Source organism: Corythoichthys intestinalis, chromosome 6 (genome assembly GCF_030265065.1).
Source record: "Corythoichthys intestinalis isolate RoL2023-P3 chromosome 6, ASM3026506v1, whole genome shotgun sequence".
In the NCBI taxonomy this organism is placed as follows: Eukaryota; Metazoa; Chordata; class Actinopteri; order Syngnathiformes; family Syngnathidae; genus Corythoichthys; species Corythoichthys intestinalis.
The window spans coordinates 17,823,621-17,851,602 of record NC_080400.1 but is presented as its reverse complement, the minus strand read 5'-3'; the positions used below and the strand labels follow the sequence as shown (position 1 = coordinate 17,851,602).

Here is a 27,982-nt window from a genome sequence, read left to right as displayed (position 1 = left end):
ATACGTCACTATTTGTCAGATTGCCAACAGCCTCGGGTTGACAGGTATGTAAAAGGACCTAAATGATGGGGTTATATTGCTGCCCTAGTGAGTAAATGTTCAAGTGGCTTCAAGAAGCACTCTGTTTATTGGAAGACAGTCTTGATTGGCACAAGAAATGACAGCATTTTGACATCATAATACAATCGTTCATCTTCATCTCCAAAATAGTGAAAAAAACTCCGCAAGCTTTCCCACTTCAAATGGATTGGACATCTATCCCAGTCAATGGCAGTCAACAAGTTCAATATATTTTTTTGTAAAATCACAAAAACAGGGGTATGTAGACTTTTACTATACCCGTGCTTCACAAAGGTCCTCCAGGTTCGGGATTTTCACAGTTGGCCCCGCTTGGGTGAAAGGCACAGGCGGGTGAGCACCGCCTTGACTGTTACGCCAGGGTTACCGTGTTTTTAATGGTCCACCGCTGACCGGAGCATGTCTGCATTACCACCTGGTGGCCGAAGTACACGTTGGCCGGCACCACCTCCAGACAGCGACCCGTCGCTGAGTTGACCAGGGAATCGCCCTAGGGTGGAAACTTGGAAGATGACTTTCAAGTAAACCCCCAGCAAGAGAGTGACAAAATCAAAGTAATCAATACATAATTTACTGAAAGCCTGCCATTGATGGTGATAAATGTTAGCTTTTATTCATAGACTTCATGAACTATTGACGTGACACTTCGTCATTCTTTGCTTAACGCCTTATCAGAGTGGGCCGAGCTTCATTTAGTAATAGCCGAAGACGGCACACACTCATGTCGGATTTAACCTTGGATTTTTTTTTTTAAGAACTACAAAAGCTGTACCGCATACAAACGGGAAGGACTGTCTCTGGAGTGATTTGTTCGAGGATTCAAGGTAAATGCTATATTTTTCGTACCATGCATGCGTGATTGAAGCAGTTATTCGCAGGAATTTTGTTCTTTGTTTACACATGGAGGCGGCTAATTTTCGTAACTGACTAGCCTCATAAATGGCAATATTTACACAAAATAAATGCTACCTGCACGTTTTTTTGCTTTTAACCAAGTTTACATCAGGCGGCCGCTACTTACATTCACTAACAGACTAGCAATGTACTTCGACATATTTACGTAAAATAAATGCTTACTGCACGTTTTTTTGCTTTTAACCAAGAATCGAGAATGTTTTACGTCCATATCCATAAAGAATTCAGGGATTTTAGTGTCTATTCACAAGAATTTTTGCCAGAAAAGCTGTTTACGCCAGGCAGCCGCTAGCATCATTCGCTAAAAGAGTAGCATTGTACTTTGACAATATATGTAAAATAAAGGCTAACTGGACGGTGTCTTTGCTTTAAACCAAGAATCGAGACTATTTTACGTCCATATTTATAAAGAATTCTGGGATTTAAGCATTTATTCACAAGAATTTTCGCTAGAAAATGTTAACGCCAGGCGGCCGCTAGCCTCATTCGCTAACGAGTAGCATTGTACTTCGACAATATACGTAAAATAAATGCTAACTGCATGGTTTCTTTGCTTTTAACCATGAATCGAGACTGGTTTACGCCCATATCTATGAAAAATTCTGGGATTTAAGCATTCATTCACAAGAATTTTCGCTAGAAAAGCTCTGTTTATGTCAGGCGGCCGCTACCTACATTCACTAACAGACAAGCAATGTACTTCAACATATTTACGTAAAATAAATGCTTACTGCACGTTTTTTTGCTTTTAACCAAGAAACGAGACTGTTTTACGTCCATATCTATAAAGAATTCGGGGATTTAAGCATTTATTCAAAAGAATTTTTGGCAGAAAAGCTCTGTTTACGCCAGGTGGCCGCTAGCCTCATTCGCTAAGAGAGTAGCATTGTAATTCGACAATATAAGTAAAATAAATGCTAACTGCATGGTTTCTTTGCTTTTAACCAAGAATCGAGCTTGTTTTACGTCCATATCTATGAAGAATTCAGGGATTTAAGCATTTATTCACAAGAATTTTCGCTAGTTAAGCTCTGTTTACGTCAGGCGGCCGCTAGCCTCATTCGCTAACAGTATATAGTGTGTAATGATTATAAAGGGCTATTGTATTCTATAATAAGTTGTGATTGTTTATAGAATTTATTAATAATCTATTTACATATGATTTATAATTGATTCTGCATGTTTTCGTCAAGTACGTATTAAGTTTCTGATGTTAATTGAGTGATTTATTAGCTGTTGAAAACTTGCAGTCAATAATATAAAAATTAAGTTGCTATTTTGGTCAAAAACTTATATGTTAAATATTGCTAATGATCCTGAAAATATTGGTGATTATCTCTGCATTTGGTCATTTGTGTGCATCTAGTGTAAAGTCAGAGACTTTTATAGCCATCCTAAGTTGTGTTATACTTGTATAAAAAATATTTCATCTGGATTTTTTAGGTGAACGACTTTGAATTTTTTGAGGCCTGCTGCTCATGGAGACTCATATATGGCTGAGGTAGGTGCCTGTTTTGGTTTTAGGTCGGTAGCAGCTTTGGTTTTGAAAATATTTGAATTTGAAGTGATTGAAAATAGGCCCTCTACAAATCGGCCCCGTTACCTGTGTCATGTCAAGTATTATGAAGTCTATGAATAGCATTTGTTTAGGCTGCAACAACTAAGTGATTAAATTGATTAAAATCTTAATAAATTAGTTGCCAATGAACTTGATCATTGATTTTTTTTCCCCGGCAGCTATGAGCTATGAGTGTCATGTTAATAGGTTATGAAGTCAATGCTTTTTCAAAAATGTATTTTACTTTTTACTTATTTAAACTTTAATTGATTGCAGCATTTATTATCTACAGGTAGTTCCCAGGTTATGAACGAGTTCCGTTCCTACGCTGGTGAAGTAACCCAAATTTCCGCGTAAATCGGTATTAACCCTTTAAGTACCCCTAAATCTCAGAATAACTATCCCAAAACTCCAAAAGTATTATATTTTGTTTAATGATAGAGGATACACTGCCCTCTGGTGGTAGCGTTGGGCCTGGCAGGATGGGAGCTGCCCGAGTCCGATCCTCGAGAGCCCATATCCAATTTGTTTTCCATGTCAACCTCCTTTAACACACCTGAAGGTGTGTTGGAGATGGGAGACATGGAAAACAAGCTGGATAGGGGCTCTCGAGGACCAGACTTGGGCACTCCCTGACTGGACTGTCGCCATGTATGACTGAGAAGCAGATTCAAACATGTGACAAGGATAAACGATAGCTGCGCTCTAGTTTGGCCCACATAAGGATGTAAGTTGTTTCAGCTAATATATTTTTGTGTATACATTTGTAATTAATTTTACAGCTGCAGTGTATGGAGTTATGTGTGAGCAATTTGCTATGAAAAATGTAAATATGTTAGCACTTGTAACGTTTCAGCTATCTGACGTTTGTTCGGCAAATTAGGCTAATTCAAGCTATTAAATTTACATATTGATCAGACTAGATGGACGTTTGAACACCAATTTTTTTGCGTACATATGTGTGTTACAGCTTCACAAATTCATGTTTAGTTAGGACAGAACACGTCATATTAATAAAATAAAGCAAAAAAATAAGATACTGTGAGGTATAATAAGGTACTGGTTATGCGACATAAAAAACAAAAAAAAACTAGTGGAGACAAATTGGGGGACAAGACTCTGGGGGCGTAAAGTCGAAATCGCGTAAGTCGAGTAGTCGTAACCCGGGGACTACCTGTATTTCAATTTTTATTAAATTATTTTTTTTAAATATAATTAAATTAAATTAAATATTTAGTTAATATTTTGTTTCCATTTTCAATTGTTCTAATTATGTATTAATTTATGCAACATGTAATTATTTCAAACTTTATATGTTTTAGTTTTTTTGTTTTTTAATTTTAAAATTATTTTTTAAATTCAATTTATTAAAATTGAAAAAAGTATTTATTTCACTTGAGTACAAACAAAATGAATAATTAGACATTAAAATCAACAAAAAATAAAATAAATAAAAACAGATAGACATAAATTACCACAGAAAAAGACAAATCCCCCCCCCCCCCAAAAAAAAAGATGTTAATATGTATAAATATCTAAATGAATCAATCAATACCAGAAAAAAACAAAAAATATTTAATGATAATTTAAATTATTTATTGACTATATTTATTAAATTTCAGCATTCCTGGCATTTTTTTTTTCCTCTTCTCCGGCTTCACCTGAGTGAAAATCCACTTGACGGCTAGTTGGTCATTGTCTGCGTCACAGTCCAGGAGTTGCGGTAACGCCGAGTCAGGATCATCCGCCACGCAGCGAGTGTCCGCTCCGGTGCTGCCCAGAGGCCCCAGGAACAGATGGCCTTCTTTGGTGTAACGTCCTAACTGGAAGAAGACATGCCAATTTTACTTGGTCTATTCATTTCTATTCTTGTAACTATTTGGAGAAGTTGGAGCTTTCCTCCCAAGGTTTTTGCAAGCAGATAACATACAGTGCTGGCTTAAAGTATTGGCACCCCTGCAATTCTGTCAGATAATGCTCAATTTCTCCCAAAAATGATTGCAATTACAAATGCTTTGGTAGTAATATCTTAATTTATTTTGCTAGCAATGAAAAAAATAAAAAAGAGAATGGGGAAAAAATTATTATCATTTCACACAAAACTCCAAAAATGGGCCTGACAAAAGTATTGGCACCCTTTGAAAAATCATGTGATGCTTCTCTAGTTTGTGTAATTAACAGCACCTGCTACTTACCTGTGATACATAACAGGTGGTGGCAATAACTAAATCACACTTGCAGGCAGTTAAAATGGATTAAAGTTGACTCAACCTCTGTCCTGTGTCCTTGTGTGTACCACATTGAGCAGGGAGACAAGAAAAGACCAAAGAACTGTCTGAGGACTTGAGAAGCAAAATTGTGAGGAAGCATGGGAAATCTCAAGGCTACAAGTCCATCTCCAAAAACCTGATTGTTCCTGTGTCTACCGTGCGCAGTGCCATCAATAAGTGTAAAGCCCACGGCACTGTGGCTAACCTCCCTAGAGCTGGACGGAGAAGAACAATTGACGAGAGATTTCAACGAAAGATCGTGCGGATAAAGAATCTCGGCTAACATCCGAACAAGTTCAAGCTGTCCTGCAGTCCAAGGGTACAACAGTGTAGGGTTGTCCCGATCCGATATTTGGATTGGATCGAACGCCGATATGCACAACAAAATGCGCATCGGTAGCGGATCGGCTGACATAGAAAAATTCCGATCCAGACTCCCGATCCAGGTTTTTCGGGCAAAATCCGGTCCGGGTTTTCCAGTGCACCGATTTACATAATCCATTCCAGTTTTTGCTTTCGTTTCCCTAAAACCCCGGTCCGCATTTTACGGCACACCTTCAGCACATTAGCATTACCGTCACCCAATTTACCTCCGTGGCACCTCCAACATTATGACTGCAATGTAAATTTAAAGTGAATTGGTAAAAATGTCAGCTGTCACCTGAGCATCTTGAAATGCTTGTCTTTGTCAAAAAAAAAATCTCCCCATCATGCTGGGACTGCATCCAGGGCAAACAGCTGAAGGGAGTGTGTAGAATAGATGGAGATGGAGCAACAAAGTGGGGAGAAGATTGGAGAGTAGAATCCATTTTTGGTTTAAAATAGTATTATTTGCACGATTTTTTAAAAGCCTTAGTACAGTTGTTCAAGAGCAGAGAACTGATGCTGAGTTAATAGTTTATTTTCCACTGAGGTTGTTTGTGTGTTTTGCTTTTTTAAGACAGTTTACAATATTATTTGCACGTTTTACTGACTGAATATGCCATTTCTGTTTGTTACTTATAATGTTTTGTGTTTATCGCTGAATAAACAGTTCAGTTTCTTGTTACCAACCATTGTGTGTCATTCAACCTCGCCTAATTTGGCTGGCTAGTTGTTATCAAGACTACTAAAACCCTTTTCAACATGAGTCTGACAACTAAGTAAGGAGGCCAAATAACTTTAAACTTTAATTTATGCTCAGATAGGCCGGTATCGGCCAGTATCAGTATCGGATCTGAAGTGCAAAAAACTATCGGTATCGGATTGGAAGTGCAAAAACCTGGATCGGGACATCCCTACAACAGTGTCGACCTGTACTATCCGTCGCGTCTGAATGAAAGGGGACTCCATGGTAGGATACCCAAGAAGACCCCATTTCTGACCCAGAGACATAAAAAAGCCAGGCTGGAGTTTGCCAAAACTTACCTGGGAAAGCCAAATACGTTTTGGAAGAATGACAAAAGTAGAGGTTTTTGGGAAAAGGCATCAACATAAAGCTTACAGGGGGGAAAAACGAGGCCTGTCAAACATGGAGAAGGTTCCCTCATGTTTTGGGGTTGCTTTGCTGCCTCTGGCACTGGAGTGCTTGACCGTGTGCATGGCATTATGAAGTCTGAAGTCTACCAACAAATTTGCAGAATAATGAAGGGCCCAGTGTGAGAAAGCTGAGTCTCCCTCAGAGGTCATGGGTCTTCCAGCAGAACAATGACCCAAAACACACTTCAAAAAGCACTAGAAAATGGTTTGAGAGAAAGCACTGGAGACTTCGAAAGTGGCCAGCAATGAGTCCAGACCTGAATCCCATAGAACACCTGTGGAGAGATCTGAAAATGGCAGTTTGGAGAAGGCACCGTTAAAATCTCAGAGACCTGGAGCAGTTGGCCAAAGAAGAATGGTCTAAAATTCCAGCTGAGCATTGTAAGAAACTCACTGATGGATACCGGAAGCGGTTGTTCGCAGTTATTTTTGCTCAAGGTTATGCTACCAAGTATTAGGCTGAGGGTGCCAATATTTTTGTCCGGCCCATTTTGTGTAAAATGGTAATGATTTCATTTTTTTTTTCATACTCTTTTGTGTTTCTACATTGCAAGCAAAATAAATGAAGATATTACTACCAAAGTATTTGTAATTGCAATTGTTTTCTGGGAGAAATTGAGCATTTTCTGACATAATTGCAGGGGTGCAAATACTTTTGGCCAGCACTGTACAACATCTGCCAGTAATGCTGCATATCAGTACAGTATTGAGAGTCAAAAAATGGTCTTGATCCTAACTACCTGAGGACCCCATCCATGGCAGGGGTGCAAGGTGACCGTGTGGTTTTCCTTCATACCCTGGTCTAAACAAAGGTGGCTCACTTTGGAGTTGCGAATCTAAAACAGCAAGCAAACAAAATCGTTTTGGATTTTCAACCAAAGAGATCTAAAGTCTGTCACCGTCACCTCGCCGTAGTAGAGCGTATTGTCATACGTCCTCATCTCGGGGTAAACGTTGTCCAGGTACCACTGGAAGTTTTTACACTGCAAACTTTTCCTGAGCTCCGTCCTCTCCGAGACGTCTCCAAAGTCAATGCCGTGATTCTGCAACCGTGGTAGTTAAGTTCTTTATCGTAACGAGACGGCAGATGTTAGTGTCACCTCCATGGGGATGTTCCAGGCAAGGTAGACGTTGGACTTGAAGCGGTCCATCCAAACCTCGGCCACCCGCAGGGCGTTGCGGCGCATGTGGAAGGCGATGTTGCTGTGGTAGGGCTTCTTCACGCGGGCGATGTGAGCCACGCGGGAGCACGGCAACACCTCCATGCTGCCACCGCACGTCCACACCTGAAGTGGTACAGGTATTAGAGGGGTGTCAAACTCATCTTTGTCGCGGGCCACCTTGTAGTTATGATTTCATTTGGACAGTCCGCCAAGTTTTAGTGTTGTTTTGGGCAGTCCTTTAATTTTTGTCTTAGTCTTTTGGACGAAAATACTGATTCGTCTTCTTCATATTTTAATCATTTCAAAATGTGTTTGTCTTCGTCTAGTTTTAGTCGACGAACTCTCAGACAAGTTTCGTCTAGTTTTAGTCGACAGTTACTCAAAATGTTTTCGTTTTAGGCCAAAAATAATTAAAGGTTTCCAACAATTTTGGATGACCACAGACAGACGAGCACATATTGGAGTGTCTACAAGCCCAACGCCAACTTTGCAGCCAAGGCAGTCAAGTAATTTTCAGACTAGGCCTGTCGCGATAACAAATTTATGCGATATGCGATACTATTGCGCCCCTCCCCAATTTTTTAAATACCAATTTACAATAACACAGTGAGAATACAGTATATATTTATTGATCAAGTACACCCATTTAAACGCGATAAATATTTACTCTTAAATTCAAAAATTCTTTTTAAGAAATTACAACTAAAAACAATAGATTATGCCTCTTAAGTAAAAGGCAACAATATTAATACCGCACAGAAACACAGAATAAATTAAATGTGTTTTTCAAGAAAAATAAATAAAATTGCACTTAATAACTTAATCATTTAGGCAAATGAAAACTTTTCCCCTCATAGCTTCTGCTATGGTGTTCCATACGGATGCAACGATACAGTTAAGTTGGTTACGATTTTCTATATGGGGGACACGATATTCGATTCGATTCGATTCAATACATTTAATGCTCTGAAAAGTAAATAACAATTGTATTTTTTGTTTCGTTTTTTTTTTTTCTGCTAATGAGCAAAAATGAAATTGCCATCATATAAGCACGCATTTCAGTGCATAATATTCATGTGCTTACTTTTTACTGATCTGAAGAATAACATGTATTATTATTATTATTATGAGACAGACATCCTATTTCCGAATCCATCTGTGTCACGTACTGAATTAACAATATTTGCAGCATTATCTACAGTCACTGGTATGGATTGATTTGGCCTTCTTAACTTCCATTCAGTCATGGCAGTTAATTCATTGATGTAGTACATGGACTACGTGTCCCATAATCACTCTGGGCTCACCAATGGCATGGGACGTAGCACATCTAGTTTGCTATTTCATGATACCTATTGTGTGCACGCATTAAAAAAGTTAGTAAACGCCACAGAAGTCATGTCTGCTCATTACTGCACAACACCAGCATATGACAATCGACTTTCATAAAAAGGACGAGTTTGAAGCACAGCGCTCTTAATTTGTCACTAAATGTTTATCATGTCTGTTGTCAAAGCGTGGTTGTTCGTAGCAGCCAAGTCGGGAACAATGTTTTGGCTTACTTCGTTGTAAATATCCGGTGTTGTGCCGAAAAATAGCCGCCCCGAGGGAAATGTCACCCCTGACGGGAGCGCCCGCACGTCAACAACACCGGCACGCCGGAGATGGTCCGCAGTCAATCCAGGGCGCTGACGCGGCCGGTATATGTTGAACAATAGGCTATAATGGGAACGATTGGCTCCGGTGCTATTTTTTGCCGGACCCAGAACGAAGATGCATTTTGCGCAGTTGGTAACAAGGAATCCGAACTTCTAACGGCACGTCAGCCGCACCCGCGCACGCACGCGATGCGATAAAATCGCAGCGGAAAAATTACTGCCTTCATTTTTATTGTGCGATAAATGGAATTATTGCATATTGCGACAGGCTTATTTCAGACTATTAGGCGCACCTGACTATAAGCGCCACCCACCAAATTTGACACGAAAACGGCATTTGTTCATAGATAAGCCCCACTGGACTATAAACCGCAGCTGTCCTCACTGTATTATGGGATATTTACACCAAAATATATTAACCGGTAACACCTTATTTGACAGCGGCATCATAAGATTTTCATGAGACCCAACGAACCACCATGAAGCTCTAAACCAATCGGCTGCAAAGCTTCATTACTTCAAGAAGCTTTGTTTGACCATCACTGCTCCCTTGGGGGAGGCAGTCACCCTCTGCTGCCACCTGCTGTCAACAAAGTTGTCGTCCAACATGCCTCCTAGCATGCGTTGCAGCACCACAAATATAAAAATCAAAATTCATGTTCTGTGCTAATTTTTTCTTTAGTTACTGTTCCAGCTGTTTCATTAATTGCTAGTTATGGTTTTTAGTAACACTTTACCCGACAATTGTGCCACAAGACAGTAACGGTGTAGCGGTACACAAAAATCTCGGTTTGGTACGTACCTCGGTTATGAAGTCACGGTTCGGTTCATTTTCGGTACAGTAAGGCAACAAATGCAAAATATAAATGTGCTAGTTGTTTATACACACAGTATATACAGTGTGACTGACTGAGCTTGTGGACAGGTGTATTTTATACCGATAATGAGTTAAAACAGGTGCCATTAATACAGGTAACGAGTGGAGCCTCGTTAGACCTCGTTAGAAGAAGTTTGACAGCCAGAAATCTTGCTTGTTTGTAGATGACCAAATACTTATTTTTCACTCTAATATGGAAATAAATTCTTTAAAAATCAAACAATGTGATTTTCAGTTTTTTTTCCACATTTTCTCTCTCATGGTTAAGGTTTATCCATGTTGACAATTACAGGCCTTTCTAATCTTTTCAAGTAGGAGAACTTGCACAATTGGTGGTTGACTAAATACTTATTTGCCCCACTGTATTTTCTTTGAATGTTATTTTAGCGAGGAAAATAAAGTTGACGCACATGACTGACTTTTGTGGGCCGCACTAAATGATGTTGGCCCGCAAGCCCTCAGTTTGATGGCTCTGAGGTATTAGTTCTGAAGTTGATCGTAATGCAAAATACAATGTCTAACCCCTTTAATCACATGATTCACATTTTTCTGGTAGCCACGTCCACTTACCCTTATGCCAAGTTCGATGTTCTCGCCCCCGTAGACGTCCATGCCAGGGTCCAGAAGGCCCAACTCGCCAAAAAAGACCCGATCGGCAACGAAGGAACATCCGATCATGGCGGGACTCCTGTCACATGGCCAAAACACATCTCATTTGCTGCCATCGATGACGACGGACGTCAAATCCGTTTACCTGATGGGCGCCGTCACATCACCTTCGTCCCACCAGCGCTTGGGCGGGCTTATGTACATGCACCACAGCTCCCAATTGTATCCATGGCCTGAGTTCTCGTAACGCTCCACCTCAAAGGTGTCGTGCTTGATGTTGTCGATGGACGGAAGGATGATCCGGCGGCGGTCCTCCTTGATTCGGGTCAGGACTGGCTCGGCCCTAAATAGAGAAGGCCTTTATTTTGTACTTTATTTTGCAATTCGAAACACTTAATCACTCATCGTTGGCTACCATTGATGCAGAGAGATGTAAGATACTGCACTGAAATCGAAAAAGCCTCACCAGAAGGGCGTGAACTCCACGTGGGCGTCAAAAAATCCCGTCACCTCGGCGGTGGCAGCCTTCCAGCCCTCGATCCGGGCCCGTATCAGACCTTCTCGCTTCTGGTTTCGGACAATCTTGACGAGTCCGGGGTAGCGCTTCTTCAAGTAGTTCTCCAGCGGTCCTTTCAGCTGCTCTACAATACAACAACAACAATGTCGTCACTTTTTTGGTCATGCATAAATTTAAATTGCAATTATGGCCAATTATTAAGAAAATAAATAAAGTGCATATAATATTTATAAACAAAGGATTATAGTAATAAATAACCCTAACCCTAAATATAATGATATATTAATTTAAATAAATAATTATAAATGCAAAGTTTACAGTGCTGGCCAAGTAATCGGCACTCCTGCAATTCTTTCAGATAATGCTCAATTTCTCCCAGAAAATGATTGCAATTACAAATGCTTTGGTAATAATATCTTCATTCATTTTGCTTGCAATGAAAAAACACAAAAGAGAATGGGAAAAAAAATACATCATTATCACTTTACACAAAACTTCAAAAATGGGCCGGACAAAAGTATTGGCACCCTCAGCCAAATACTTGGACAAAATAACTGCTAACAACTGCTTCCAGTATCCATCAATGAGTTTCTTACAAAGCTCTGCTGGAATTTTAGACCATTCTTCTTTGGCTAATTGCTCCAGGTCTCTGAGATTTGAAGGGTGCCTTCTCCAAACTGCCATTTTCAGATGTCTCCACACGTGTTCTATGGGATTCAGGTCTAGACTCATTGCTGGCCACTTTAGAAATCCACAGTGCTTTTTCTCAAATCATTTCTAGTGCTTTTTGAAGTGTGTTTTGGGTCATTGTCCTGCTGGAAGACACATGACCTCTGAGGGAGACCCAGCTTTCTCACACTGGGCCCAACATTATGCTGCAAAATCTGTTGGTAGTCTTCAGATTTCATAATGCCATGCACGCGGTCAAGCAGTCCAGTGCCAGAGGCTGCAAAGCAACCCCAAAACATCAGGGAACCTCCTCCATGTTTGACTGTGGGGACCGTGTTCTTTTCTTTGAAGGCCTCGGTTTTTTTCCTGTAAACTATGTTGATGTTTTCTCCCAGAAAGCTCAACTTTTGTGTCATCTGACCAGAGAACATTCTTCCAAAACATTTTTGGCTTTCTCAGGTAAGTGTTGGCAAATTCCAGCCTAGCTTTTTTATGTCAGAAGTGGGATCTTCCTGGGTATCGTAACATAGAGTCCCTTTTCATTCAGACGCCGACGGATAGTACGGGTTGACAGTGTCGTACCCCCGGACTGTGGGACAGCTTGAATTTGCACAATCTTTAGTTGAAATTTCTCGTCAATTTTTCTTTTCCGTCAACATATAGGGAGATTGGCCACAGTGCCGTGGGCTTTACACTTATTGATGACACTGCGCACGGTAGACACAGGAACATTCAGGTCTTTAGAGATGGACGTGTAGCCTTGAGATTACCCATGCTTCCTCACAATTTTGCTTCTCAAGTCCTCAGACAGTTCTTTGGTCTTCTTTCTTTTCTCCATGCTCAATGTGGTTCACACATGCACACAGCACAGCGGTTGAGTCAACTTTAATCCATTTTAACTGGCTGCAAGTGTGAATTTGTTCTTGCCACCACCTGTTATGTGCCGCAGGTAAGTAACAGATGCTGTTAATTACACAAATTACAGAAATTACATGAATTTTCAAAGGGTGCCAATACTTTGTCTGGCCCATTTTTGGAGTTTTGTGTAAAATGATCATTATTCATTTTTTTCCCCCATTCTCTTTTGTGTTTTTTCATTGCAAGCAAAATCAATGAAGAAATTACTATCAAAACATTGCAATCATTTTCTGGGAGAAATTGTGCATTATCTGTTAGAATTGCAGGGGTGCCAATACTTTTGGCCAGCAGTGTATGCTTGCTCTATGCTAGTTAGCTAGTTAAGCTAGGTTCAGATCACAGGTCTTATTGCACAAATCCGATTTTTTCGTGTTTTTTCGACTCGAGTGAGGCATTAACTTGACGGTCTGAACGTGAAAGTTGCATTGAAGTGGACCATTTCAAATCCGATCAGGATCACTTTCGTATGTGGTTTGAATCCGATCTGGGCTGTCGAGTCTCCCAAATCAGAATTCATGCAGCAATTACGTCAGGCGGGACGGCAAGAGAGAAGAGGCGTGCTTGACCACAGTCATAAAAACATAAAACGAAGAAAAGGATAAGCCTGATAATGCTCAATTTTCTTTCTGTGCGCCAAATGACCAATATTTCAGTATTGCTTACATGGCCGAGTTGGGGCAAACTGACGCACATACGTAAGGCCTATGTGCGTGTGACATGCACGCAGAGTGTGTGTGTGCATTCTATCATTCCATATTAACTTTGAATACAAAACTAAACAGGGATTATTAATGTCTAATGTTTGTGTCCTCTTTTTGGAAATCAAAATATGGGCACCCTGGAATGACATACAGCCAGCATGTGTAGTTATTCGTTTTAATGCTTCTGCGCATGCGGGTCAGTTTGCTCAGCATGTGTCGGACTGCAAATTAATGCGCATGCGTAATACTTGAAAGGGCTCATGGACAAAGGCAGTCTGACGCCAACAAAACAGATATGACCAAAAACCGAGGATTTAGTGAACCCTGACCTATAGGCTCTAGTAAGGCACAATTGTTGTCTTTTACTAAAATATGTTATTAGGAAGACATAAAATATTGCCATTGATTTAAAAATCTATAATATTTGTTACACGTTTTGACCTACGGAGGGTGCCATGTTTTATGCAATGAAGGATCAGGGCGATGACGTAATTTGCTTGCTATTTGCAGGCATGAAAATGGGTCAGGGGTTAAAAAGGTGAGAAGGGTGTGGAGGAAATATGTTCCGGCGTTCTGCCAAAATGTCTTCTGTCGGCGAAACGTCCTACATGAGGCGAATTTGACAATTTTAATTTTTCACATAAGGCTTAATATTCGAGTTAGCGGGGGTTTAATTAGTTGAAGGGGTTGATTTTAACTACCATTGACTAGCGCTAGCTTAGCCACTCAGGAGCCCTGAAACTAACAAATAACTGGCAAACTGCACAGAATTTGTTCAAATCAACTCCAACGACTAATTAAACCCCGGCTAACTCAAAGATTAAGCCTGATGTAAAAAATTCTGAACTTCCCCTTTAAGATAAAGACCATTGAATATGGCCATTAAAATGTTGTCGAGAAAAGTTTAAGAGCAATAAAACAAACAACAAAAATGAATGAAATGAACAAGAATCCTTCAAAGTATTTCATAATGGGTCCAAATTATTTTTCGAATAGACTATAGCACCTTAGAGACAGGTGTTTGCTTTGCTTAGCCAAAACTACAGCTGAGGAGGCAAGATGGATATTTAGAATTTCTTTAAACCTAAGCTTTCAAAACCTTCAACAACAACTGAGCTTGAACCGAGGATTGAGCACGAGCAGTACCAAAAAGTCCTGGCTGTCTTGTTACCTGTTGTGCTGTAATTCCAAGTGGTGCTTGAATTGGATGCTTTTAGCAGTCAACAGTCTTTTTGAGCCAGCGCAAAGTTCGCAGCGAACGGAGATATTTTTGTGATCTTTACCGGACAAAAATGTGACGTAACGGCTGTGTTTCCAGTGTGCAAATGCAGTCGTTTGTGGTATATCGCCTGCCTATTTCATTGCATCCTGGCGATGTAGCAAGGCTATGTTGTTTTGGCCGCAAACTCCCAGCATTCACGGCTCATGCATCATGGTAATACACGTGACCTGTTTTTATTTCCATCCCCGATTAGAAAATGTGAAATGTGATGTCACTCCCATGACTACAGTATTCTTCATTCTACATACATTATGGGGCAATAACAAAATAGTAACGCACAGGCATCAAGGAAATTAACTTGAATCTAGGCATGTGCCGGTATGATATTTTGACGGTACGATAACCGTGAGCAAAAATACCGCGGTTTCACGGTATTTCAATTATAGCTCAAAAAAATGTTGAGATGTATGGGTTGAAAAGAATAACTTTTTTCCATTGAACAGGATTTTTTTTTCAGACCATAGTTGCAAATTGGAACATGAATATATTGTTAAAATAAATAAATTATCAATAAAAAAATATTTTAAATAAAATTAAACTAAATATAACTTATAGGCTATACTCACAGCCACAGCTCAAGTTGCTCAAGATTAGAGCAAGAACAAAATAATTTCTATAAAAAAGTAAAAACACTTGTGAATATATATATTTTTTAATTTATACTGCATTACTTTTTTTTTTTTGGGTGGAAAAGCTGAAGTGAAGTTTCGCCATTTTCAGCCACTTTGTCAACTCTAGTCTACATGATGTCATGCCTTTGTGTTAAAAAGAACATAAAGAATTCATAAGTTAGTTAAAAATGTATAAGTTAGTTAAAATGTCAATATTGTTGTGGAAAGGTTTCATGCTTAAAAAAAAAAAAAAAAAAAAAACACATTGGGAGTGAGACCTCACCTTGATCCAGCGAACGTGGATTTGTGCTTAGGGCAAGGTCATCTTTCGCAATTAGCGATCTTTGACGCTATCACTTTTTACCCTTCATTCAGGCGAATCAAGCTTGTTTTCTCACTCTGCGGCTGTCACACTCAACGAAGTTGCTCTCCCAGCTAAGCCTAGGCTAACATTCATCTTTGTAAGCTTTTAGTTAGTTTGTATATCGAATTTGAAAGGAAACTGTGTGTATTGTTTTTGGCGAACTTTTTCCATGCGCTAATCTGTTGAAGCTACTCACATGGAAAAATCTAATTGTACAACATTTTAAATGTATTCATTTTGTATATTACACTTACCACGATCTGAGAGCTCAATAAATTGAAGAACAGTACGCCTTATGTTTGGAGTATTTGTTTTTGGGTTAGCTGGCTGGCTAGCCGATAGCAGCACTTTCACACACAGCAACAAACGGGAGGGGGTGAGCGCTGCTGCGCCAAGCCGCTTCTGGGTGCATTTTTGACACAAGAAAAATAGCGAATACCGTACTACGGTCTGATGGAAAATTTTAGTGGTTTTGAAACCGCGACGTTTTCACACCACGGTAAACCGTGAAACCGGTAACCGGCACATGCCTACTTGAATCAAATTACTGATTTAGAAAAATGAAAGCGTTAGATTGCTCTATACTGAAAGAAAGTAATCAGATTACAGTTAAGCATTACTCACATACCGCATTACTGACAACACTGCTTTTATACTACCGTTAAATACACAAGCTTGACGCTAACTTAACGGGAGCTATTTTTTTCACCGGAGATTTGGCTAGCTCTGGCAGTGTTCAACGCAAGCTGCAACGAACGGCAGTAACTTTGTCATACTGCACAATATGAAAACGATTGAAACCATTACTCACCAAATTCAATAAGCTGGCAAATGCATTCATCTAAAAAAAAAAAAATTGGGAGTGAGACCTCTCCTTGTCCAGCGAACGTGAATTTGTGCTTAGGACAAGATCATCTGTCGCATTTAGCGATCTTTGACGCTCCCTTTTTTCCTCCCCTGCATTCAAACTTGTTTCCCTCTCAGCGGCTGTGATTAACCTCAATGAAATTGCTCTCCTAGCTAAGCCTTGCCTATCATTCGTCTTTGTAAGTTTTTAGTAACTTGTAAGGAAAATGTGTGCTTTGTTTTTGGCAAACTTTTTCATGAAGCTAAACTGTTGAAGCTACTCACACGTGGAAAAATACGATTGTACACCGTTTTAACTGTATTAATTTGGTATGTTTCAGTTACCACGATTTGAGAGATCAATAAATTGAAGAAAAGTACGCCTTGTGTTTGAAGTGTTTGTTTTTGGGTTTGCTGGAATAGCGTGACTCACACACGCAGCATCAAACAGGGGAAGGGGTAAGCGCTGCCGCGCCAAGCCACTTCTGGCTGCATTTTTGACACATGAAAAATAGCGAATACGTACTACTGTATGACGGAAAATTTTAGTGGTTTTGTAACCGCGACGTTTTCATAGCATAGTAAACCGTGAAGGTAACCGGCACATGCCTACACCCCCCCCCCCCACCCTCCTTAAAATTTTTCTCCTCGGCTCTACGCGATTCACGTAGGTCATCCTTTTTTACTTCAAAACGGCGAATTTCGCCGAAAGGTGAGAGATTTTCATGCCTGTATTTGTGTCTTTATGGAGTCTTTTATTACCATCGTCTCAAAATACTTTTTGCAAGTGTTTTCCCTCTCATACTTGAAAGCATTGTGTTTTCTTGTGGTAGCATTAAAGCGGATTGTTGATCTGTTGACCACATTATTCACATTATTCGCCTTGTGTAGACGTTTCGCCAATGTAGCACATTTTGGCAGAACACCGTTTTTTTTTTCTACTCCCGTCTTGTCTCATCCCGTCTTTCCTGTTCATTTTGCTTTTGCTGCTTGTTTTGTGAAATATCGACAATGCTGTCATTCTCATTAATGTTCCTATCACATTCAAATTGAAAGAGTTGCACAGATGACATGTTTATGTCGCTAGAGTCATACTCTGGAAGCCCGGCAGTGTAACCATTTGATGTCACCGGCCTGCGACATCAAGAACAATGGCGACCTACAAGTTAAAAATTTTTTACAAATTGTATAGAAAAATAAAAATAAATTAAAAAAAAAACATCAAGCGGGGTTTCAATATCAAATTATTTTAACTCATACTAATGTTTATCTTTTAAGAACTACAAGCCTTTCTATCCGATGATCCCTTTAAAAAAAAAAAAAAAAACAGTGCTACTTCGGGCTGTAATAGGTGTGTATTTCTGGTTTTAGTCACTTTAATTTCATTAACTTAGTTTAATAACATTGTATTGTAAATGTATTTACACGCCAGCGGGTAAAAGCCAATGTTTATTCTTGAGTCTCCTTTTATCCTGGTTGCTTCCCTTTTCCTTTCTTTTTGCCTCCTCGGACAAAACTTTTTGTCTCTTTTGGTGCGCTGCCATCTTTGCTGAAAGCATTTGCATCGACTTCCATCTTAAGCATGAATAAAATTCTCTCACACGTCTTTATAACGAATGGGGAAAGGGAGAAGTATGCCGTAAAGCAGTCAGCACATTTTTAGTCTTTTTGTTTGCCATTTTAGTTAATTAGTGCCAGTGAAAGCGATATATAAGTTATAAGATATACTAGCTGTTGTCTGTCCCTTTAAGTCCAAGTGAAATCCCGTTTGGAGTCTAAACATCAACACTACGCCTTTTGATCTGGGAATCAACACGTCAGATGCTTCCTGCTTGCCCAAAAAGCTCGCACGCACAAACTTCCCTTTCTTTTCACGTGTGTGTCTCGAAGAGGAAACATTTCTAATTACTAAACATTCGCTCCATTGTAACAGAATTATCGGCAAGAGTTTCAGTTACTTTGCTTACTTTGCTGTGACTAGAGATGTTACAATATATTGAAAAGGTGATACAACGCAGTAATTTGTAGCCAGAAATCTTTTCGATATGCTCCCACCAAGAATCCATAAACAGTATCATTTTAAAAATGTGTCACTGTTGAAAAAAAAAAAAAAAAAGAAAGAAACCAACAGGTTGCTAACAAAATCTTCCATTAGAATAGTGCTAGCTCACTGGCTGCCATTGACAACGCTAGACATTCAGTTCATTTTGTCTTGACTGGACATACAGTGGGGCAAATAAGTATTTAGTCAACCACCAATTGTGCAGGTTCTCCTACTTGAAAAGATTAGAGAGTCACGTCTGGGTGAGGGTTGTCGTGTTTTGGTATATTCTCTTCCTGCTTTATTCTGTAGCCTCAGTTGCCACGTTTAGATGGAGCCAAATATTTCAATTACAATCGGAATATTTGTTCAAACCGAATAAATGTGTTCCATATAAACACCTCATTCGGAATGAACAGGCCCAAACCGAATGGAATTTCATTCCGATTCACAGGGGTGGAATATTCCTTTTCCCAAACCGATTAGAAGTAAAATTATATCATGTAAACAGGGAAGCGGAATGGTGTCTGGTTGCGTTCTTTCTGCACATGCTCCGTACTGACGTGGTGACGTCACTCGGTGACGTAAGTAACGTCACTTGCAACATGGCTTCCAAGCACATGCACAGCGCACCCACACAACTTTTTAAATGAACGGCGTATCATTCTGAAGTTTTGTTTCCACTTGAAAAGTTAAAACAGCAGCTGATCTGACGATCGATCTCCATGTTTTGCAACGTGACGCTTTGTTTTGATTAATCTGCGCATGTCAGACGGCAGTTGTCAAACGTCCTTTCGGAATAAAGGCAGACACATGTAAACGCTGGATCGGAATAGATGAAGTGACATGTAAACAGCTGATCTGAAATTTCCATTCGGAATGATTTGAATCGGTAAGAATAAAAGTCAGCATGAAAACGTGGCTATTGTCCTTTTTCCACCACTCACCCTTCCTGCAGTCTCACCTGCCTCTGATTATGATTACCTATTGTTCCCACCTGTGCCCCATTCCTCATGTGCTTAAATTGTTTGTCTCTCCCTTGTCTCGTGCCAAAGTGTCTTCGCCCTTCGTTGCCACCAAAGCCAGACCATGGGCCAAGATACAGTATTCTAAGTTGTAAGTTGCTCATAGTATTTTGCCATAGCTCTTTGTTATTTCGTGCCTCATGCATAGCCCTTCGTTGTAGTTGTAAACTCCAGTGCCTTTTGCCTGTCTCTCTTATTTCTCGTTTGTATCATTTTATTTTATAGCTCGTTATTCCCTCCTTCTGGAGCGCCCTCAGTTTGTTCCTCCTTCTTATTGTTTGTGTTAAATAAAAGACTGAACTGAATTCTGCACGAGAGTCCGCTCCGTTCCATCCAAGTGTGACAAGAGAGGCCTGTAATTGTCAACATGGGTAAACCTCAACCATGAAAGACAGAATGTGGGGAAAAAACAGAAAATCACATTGTTTGATTTTTAAAGAATTTATTTCTAAATTAGAGTGGAAAATAAGTATTTGGTCACCTACAAAAAAAGCAAGATTTCTGGCTGTCAAAGAGGTCTAACTTCTGCTAACGAGGTCTAACGAGGCTCCACACGTTACCTGTTTTAATGGCACCTGTTTTAACTCATTATCGGTATAAAAGACACTTGTCCACAACTTCAGTCAGTCACAATCCAAACTCCACAATGGCCAAGACCAAAGAGCTGTCGAAGGACACCAGAGACAAAACTGTAGACCTGCACCAAGCTGAGAAGACTGAATCTGCAATAGGTAAAACGCTGAGTGTAAAGAAATCCACTGTGGGAGCAATATTAGAAAATGGAAGACATAAAAGACCAAAAATAATCTCCCTCGATCTGGGGCTCAATGCAAGATCTCACCCCGTGGCGTCAAAATGATAACAAGAACGGTGAGCAAAAATCCCAGAACCACACGGTGGGGGCCTAGTGAAATACCTACAGAGAGCTGGGACCACAGTAACAAAGGCTACTATCAGTAGCACAATGCGCCGCCAGGGACTCAGATCCTGCACTGCCAGACCTGTCCCCCTGCTGAGGCCAGTACACGTCCAGGCCCGTCCGCGGTTCGCTAGGGAGCATCTAGATGATCCAGAAGAGGACTGGGAGAATGTGTTATGGTCAGATGAACCCAAAATAGAACTTTTTGGTAGAAACACAGGTTCTCGTGTTTGGAGGAGAAAGAATACTGAATTGCATCCGAAGAACACCATACCCACTGTGAAGCATGGGGGTGGAAACATCATGCTTTGGGGCTGCTTTTCTGCAAAGGGACAAGGACGACTGATCTGTGTAAAGGAAAGAATGAATGGGGCCATGTATCGAGAGATTTTGAGTAAAAATTTCCTTCCATCAGCAAGGGCATAGAAGATGAGACGTGGGTGGGTCTTTCAGCATGACAACGATCCCAAACACACAGCCAGGGCAACAAAGGAGTGGCTTCGTAAGAAGCATTTCAAGGTCCTGGAGTGGCCTAGCCAGTCTCCAGATCTCAACCCCATAGAAAATCTGTGGAGGGAGTTGAAAGGCCGTGTTGCCCAACGACAGCCCCAAAACATCACTGCTTTTGAGGAGATCTGCATGGAGGAATAGGCCAAAATAGCAACAGTGTGTGAAAAGCTTGTGAAGAGTTACAGAAAACATTTGGCCTCCGTTATTGCCAACAAAAGGTACTGTACATAACAAAGTATTGAGATTAAGTTTTGGTATTGACCAAATACTTATTTCGCACCATGATTTGAAAATAAATTCTTTAAAAATCAAACAATGTGATTTTCTGGGTTTTTTTCCACATTCTGTCTCTCACGGTTGAGGTTTATCCATGTTGACAATTACAGGCCTCGCTAATATTTTCAAGTGGGAGAACTTGCACAATTAGTGGTTGACTAAATACTTTTTTGCCCCACTGTAGATTTAAGTTAACTTTTGCCGATTTAGGAGCATTTTAGATTTTTTTCAGCTTGTGCGCAGTATTTTTGAACAAAACAAGAGCACACAGCAAAGAGCTCTGGAGATATGAAAAGCTTAGACAAGGAAATATGACGAAGCATATGTAGCATTTAGCTTTTGGCTTTGACTTTTAGTACAGTGGGAGACAAGGAAAGACCAGACTGTTTACTTTCACAGCGGACAGCAGAAATTATTTTTTTCAGCGAGTGCAAAATATTGCCAACAATCCTCCTGCTGTGTTAGTGTTACATCAGTAAACCAGCGAGCACTGTCAGCATCATATAAAGTGGCATACCAAGCTGCTCAGTGCAAAATAATAATAAAATAAAAACTGTCCCTCTGTTCAATGACACTGTCCTTCTTGTTGAATTATTTTTTGTTTTTTCGGTCTAATTGTTCGACATATTGTCCCAATGAGTTAACGTTGCTAATCAATTTTAATTTATTATTATTTATTGATTTTATTCATTTTTATTTTTCAGCATCAAACGGTCAAAAAATGTATCTTGGGTGTATTTTTACAGAATGTTTTTTTTTTTTTTTTTTTTAAACACTTTATTGTAAGTTGACCTATATTACTTTTTTCTTTAATATTACAAAGAACACAATGTATGTTATGCAGAGTTGTACTTATAATAATAAGAATTTTAAATACAAACGATACAACAGTATATTTACAGTGGCGTCAGAGAGTTGAGGGGACCTGGAACGTTTACGTCTTCCTGGGGGGGTGTAACAGAAAATAATTGAGAAGCATTGCACTATGTGAAGTTTAAAAGTTTTTTGGGACAATTGGCTCTAACCCAATTCTTTACCCTAATTTACCCTTTACCCTGAATCAACCGTTAAAAGTTGTTAAAATTGCTCCCATTAATGCATTAGTTCCCTTCTGTCTACTTTTGACATGTGGAAGCTTTAAAACTGTTTCATCATTTAAAGATAGATTCAAGATTTTGCCGATTTAGGAGTATTTTCGATAAAAAGTTACATAAGTTCGCTAGGAAGGTTCTCTACAACAGAGCCTTCCTAAGAAGTCTACTGCTTTAAGATGGCTGCTGTTTACTAACGCATCTAGTTTTTTATTATATATGTTGCCAATGCCGCCGTGTCTGTCATTTTGCATCTAGTTATGTATATATGTGATATCTACCGAAGCATCATGTGGGCGTAGTTTGTAGGCTATCGGCTACAGTCAGGTATTATTGGAGCCACCTAGCATCACGTTTGCTCGGCATCACAACTTTTTTGCCTCTTCCCCACTCCTGCTCTGCTCTGTGGTCTTGGTGAGTCCGTCTCCCTCAGACTTTTCTCGCGTCATTCTAGTAAGTAACGCATAGTAACGCACGCCTTTCCATCCTCAGTAATGGTAACGGCGTTGCCAAGATGAGAAGAGTAATTAATTTGATTATTCACTACTGAAAAAAATAACGCCGTTAGTAACGCCGTTATATTCTAAAGCCGTTATTAACACCACTGGTTAAAGGAGGAAGACATGGAAAACAAGCTGGATAGGGGCTCTCGAGGACCAGACTTGGGCACCCCTGATCTACGGTCAAAGGTCGTACTGTACGGTCGTACCGTCATCGCTGTGATCGTCCACCAGGATGATTTCCTTGAGTAGGTGAGCTGGCGTGTGATTGACGGCAGAGTGAACCGAGCGTAGGATGACAGACAGGGCCTCATTGACGAAGATGAAGACCAGCGCCATCTGGGGAAGATCCCGGGGGTGGACGACATCTCGGCACCTGTATGTTCAAGCAATGTACTCTAAGTTTCACGCTCAGTTTATACAGTATAAAAGTATGACATATGACACACTCTGGAGGCAATATGTGTAATACAAAGAATATTAAATTTTGTGGTGTTATTTTCAACATGATTTATAATTAAACTCTCACCTCACAAACTTTCACTTCAAGTTTTGCATAAACGATATTTTAGCATGATTGACAAAAGTAGGTGCACTGACCCGCTGGGTCTATGGTCAGGGATGTTCCGGTCCAGAGAGATGGTGTCGCTAAGGTAAGCATTGTAGCCATATTTCTCCCTCAGGTATTTGGCATCACTCTCCTCACCCGGGGACAACGTGGCAGGAAGGCCGCCAGCCCCCCGGCCCCCGAAGCCCTCCACAAGGCCCAGAGATTTGGACAATCCTCAACAAGAATCAACAAATCATATAGTAACAACAACGAAAATTTACACTATTATAAAAATGGGAACACTGTAATTTACACATGAAAAACGATCTAGCTTATGTCACCGTAAATTTTCTGAAAAACTTCACAGATTTAAAAAAAAAAAAAAAAAAATCCCTTTTTTACAGAAAATCATTTTGTTTTCGCTTTCTATTTTCCAGTTAACAGTATATGGCTCATTGACTCCAATTCATTAGGAAATTCATCCATTCCATTTGAACTGGGGGGATTGCTGCCATTCCCTCCCACTTCAAATGGAATTGGACATCTAAAGCAAGGGCGTAGGTTTGCATAGGGATGGTAGGGACTACCAACTTTTCAGGATGCTCAAATTGTCCCCACCAACTTTTAAGCAACCTTAGTTGCATTATATAATGACTTCAGTTATATAGGTCATTTAGATTGTCTTCCCATATGTTGTAAGGATAGAATTGACCCTTACCATTATTAAGTGAATTATAGTATAATTATGTTCAGACTTACATCAATCCGTTTTCACTTGCTGAATGTGCCCCCCCCCCCCCCCGAAATACAACATGCTGTCTCCTCCGCCCCCTTCGAAGATGAGGATATCAGAAGTTTTACTGTACGTACTGTAAAAACGTCAATGTTGTGTAGGTGGGGAACACCACTAATTTTGCTATGAAAAGTCCGACCTGCGTCAGAGTTAGTGTAACATTAATCTGTGCGAATTTCTCTAACTCGAGGGGGAAGTTGCGTTGAGAGAAATATCCTCCTGGATGTTTTCTACTGTTCACGTTAATTAAACTGTAAGAAATGTAGTGAACCAAGGTTTACCTCCTACTCCCCAGTTTTTATTTTTATTTTATTCATGTGGTCTTAAAGCAGCCCAATGGAGCTTTCATTTTTTTGTTGAGTTTGGCTGTGCTGGTGGACAAAATCAGTTGTGTTTTACCTGAAGGGAGGCTCCATTTTTATTTATTTTTGTTATTTCGTGACTACCTGACTAAGAGTTTTTTTGTTGTAGTTGTTCAATTTAATGTATTTAGACGGACAATTCTATGTGGTATTAAGACAAATGTTTAATTTTTTGCATTCGTGGATACTTAAGAGATGATTAACAAGTTTGTATCTGTTGTGTGTGCTAATATAATTTGTGTTCAAATAATGCAATTGAAATTTGCTAATAAATTTGCCATCCCTGAAGGCCGGTTGATGGGTGCGCGGGTGGCCCGGGGGACCACCCTGGATCCCGGGGGGATAGCTCCATTGATGGGCTGCGGGAGGAGGGATGGGCTGCGCTGAACCGCCCCCGGGCTGGCTGGGTGGGTGAGATTGCTGGCCGGTGCCGAGATTGGTGATGTGGCGGCGTAGGGTCGGTCGCCAAAGGGCTTACACTCACAAGTGATTCACATGATTACTGGGTTCTAGATCACAGAGCTGATTTGTGTACACTCTACCCCTTTCAATCACTTAGGTTATAGATTCCCCCACCCCTGTCCCCCTCTTTCCCTGGTCAAAAGGCCCCCCACATGGTGTCAACCGGAAATACATCTAGCTGTCGATAGCACCAACACATTAGTAATAAGTGTATACGTTCAATGTATTTCTTACTGTAGTTTGTGTTTCTTTTCTTTTTTCTCTTGTGTTTCTTTTCTGCTGTTCCCCCATAACCCCTTAGTGTTTGCTGCTTTGTCATAATAAACGAGGTATGTTGAATGATCACAATGGGAGTATGTTAGACTCTCAATGTGAAACATTAAAACTGTTCAGACCATCCAGGCACTTAGGTTTCCATTCTCCGTGTCAAACAGCTGAACAGGACAGGTTTTAAAGAAAGAAAGAAAGAAAGAAATTTGCTAATAAAATCCAGACATTTATTCTGGAAGTTTTCAAAAAATGTTTCTTTAGTAGTTTTTGAAAACAAAGGTTTGAATCAAATGGTGTATCACCTGAACCAATGTATATGCACTGCAAAAACCCACCTCTTTCAAACTGAACCCCCCCCCCCACCAAAAAAAAAGAAAAAAAAAACCCTTAAATTCTCTTGCCTTGTTTTCAGTGATTTCTTGGAATAAGAAAAAATAGCTAGCAGGCAATAAGTTTAACACTTATTTTAAGCAAAACGTTTGTATATTTAATCTAAAAATAACTTTTATGTCAGAAATATTCTTAGTTTAAGAATAGATATTTTCAAAACATTATTTGAAAACGTTTCTTCTTGATATAGGTGAAAAATTACCGACTTTTAGATGTATGGGCTTAGTAAGAAGAAATAGTAATATTTACTAAAAGTAAGTGGAAGAATTTGACGCATTAGTCTGTTACAGTCCCGGATCTAGGTTTACCCACCAGAGTGGGCACTAAAAAAATCTTGAGGGGGCACCCCCAATGCAGGCTTTTTTTTTACCCTCTGCATTTCTCCGGGCTTGGCATCGGCGCAAGTAGGACACTGGCTTGTGTCCCGTTGAGGCTGCATTAATTTTTGGGGGGTTTATTTGTTTTTTCATTCATCTATTTACTTATTCTCGCAGTCGGCGTGATGTCATGATGACGTCATCTCGCATAGCAACGTGTTGCCATTTTGAGATGGGGGCACGCACAGGTAAACATCCGTAGACAAACGTCTGAAATTCATATATTTCAGCTGTGTTTTGCGGTTTTTTTTCATAAAAACGTCTTAAACATGACTTATTATTTTCACGAGTCACTGCCGACAGACGCGAGGAGGCGATACAACTTGAAATTAGCGTGTATTGGCCTGAAAATCTGCCCATAAAAAGTCGCAGCTGATAGCTGGATAAACAATCCAAAGGAATCGCCTGCAGTGGAGTTCGGAAACATCTACAACTACCTCATAAAGTCACCCAGAAAATTTACCTTTATCTATTACGTGGAATATACAGTATGTTTTATTGTGTTATGTATAAATTAGGCATAAGGTGTACATTTAACAAAACAAAATAATTACTGGGGAAAAGCAGGTGCTTGCAGATTTGCATTTGGGATGAAATGCATAACTGATGCTACTACAATATAATGATATACTGGCAAGCGGGGTGGCCAGTGGGGTGGCCAACACATTTATAGGGGGCACCACTGCTGCGAGAATGTGTCAGGAGGAGAGAGAGAAAGCGCGCGGATAACAAACGAGGTTGGAAAAACAGCTTGTTTGGGTGATTGCTTGTTCGGTGTGGTTGCGGCCAACAGTAACCGTTAATCCTGCAATAAAAAAGTAGGTGAGACCAACTCTCAGTGCGTTCTCTATATCCAGTGTGATGCTACAATAGATATTCCCGACATTTTGATTGGGTTGGCACGACTCACGTCTGGGTGGGCCGTGCCCACCCTGGCCCCCCCATACATCCGGCCCCGGTCTGTTAACTAGCCTTTAACACTCAAAACAAGATCGAGGAAATGATTCAACTAGATTTAAGAAAAAATATCAGATTAAGACGTTACACTGAAACTTTGCAATGTGGAGGTTAGTACAGTATAAATCAATACAGATTTATTTTGCATTAATCATTTAGCCTCTCAATTAATTGGGTGCTTATTAGTGAGAAATGTAGCCCTGGTCGCCGTTCACCCAATCTGTTAGGTCTTATTAATGTCAAGTCCCAGCAAAAAGTGTACATGGAGGTTATGATGTTATATCGTCCCTATACCAATATTGAGACCAAACCTACGCTCTTAAACCCACTCTCAATGAGTTTCTATACCGTTCAATTGCCGGTAAACGACGTCCTCCAGCGAGCTGAGCCTGTTGAGCAACACTTGGTGGCTAACAGCGGCGGTTCCGTTGGCCCGGTTTGGCCTGCCGCGCTCGGCGTCGGCGTCCGCTGCAACGACCGGAACCCCCGGAGCGACGGCCCGGAGTGCCGGAGCTGTGCGCGTGCAGCGGCTCCACAGCGTCATGATTCCGGCCACCGCGAGCACGTTGAGCACCAACAGAAGCCTCCATCTTCTCAACGTCAAAGCCATGGACTGCCAGGGTGGGTTCGAAACACGAGAACTGCGGGGATACAAGAGGATCACCAGCTCCATCTACTCTGGTTCATCGCTGCATCCTCCGCGATTCTCACCGGGGCGACGTCGGCGAGGCGTCCCGCGAAGGAGAGCTCTCAGGCGGATAGAAGATGTCGTCTCCTCCGTAGCGAGAGCACCGGCACCATTTTTGTGTTCATGTTCGAGTTCCCTTGATTCGCCGTCTGCAGTGATAATGATGATTATAAATGCGCGTGCACACGAGCAGCTTCCGTGCACGACGGGACTGAGC

General features: G+C 40.5%; 1 protein-coding gene across 1 annotated transcript; it reads right to left on the bottom strand.

Moving 5' to 3' along the window:
* Positions 1–96: 96 nt before the first annotated feature.
* LOC130917824 (polypeptide N-acetylgalactosaminyltransferase 17-like) lies at positions 97–27,982 on the bottom strand. Its single transcript, XM_057839550.1, has 12 exons — positions 27,789–27,982; positions 27,426–27,718; positions 23,517–23,700; positions 23,126–23,292; positions 11,113–11,287; positions 10,792–10,989; positions 10,608–10,725; positions 7,440–7,625; positions 7,245–7,382; positions 7,080–7,175; positions 4,213–4,374; positions 97–568 (listed from the first exon to the last, which is right to left on the bottom strand). The coding sequence occupies exons 2-12, from the start codon at positions 27,685–27,687 to the stop codon at positions 431–433; spliced, it is 1,824 nt and encodes a 607-aa protein (XP_057695533.1). The 5' UTR covers positions 27,688–27,718; positions 27,789–27,982; the 3' UTR covers positions 97–430.

Bases quoted from the DNA above. Each gene is read 5' to 3' on its own strand.
- LOC130917824 (XM_057839550.1), bottom strand. From the start codon at position 27,687: ATGGCTTTGACGTTGAGAAGATGGAGGCTTCTGTTGGTGCTCAACGTG. The intron at 7,176-7,244 runs GTGACGGTGACA...TTGCTGTTTTAG, and splicing joins ATACGCTCTACTACGGCGAG to ATTCGCAACTCCAAAGTGAG. The intron at 4,375-7,079 runs GTAGTTAGGATC...GTCTTCTTCCAG, and splicing joins GCCATGGATGGGGTCCTCAG to TTAGGACGTTACACCAAAGA.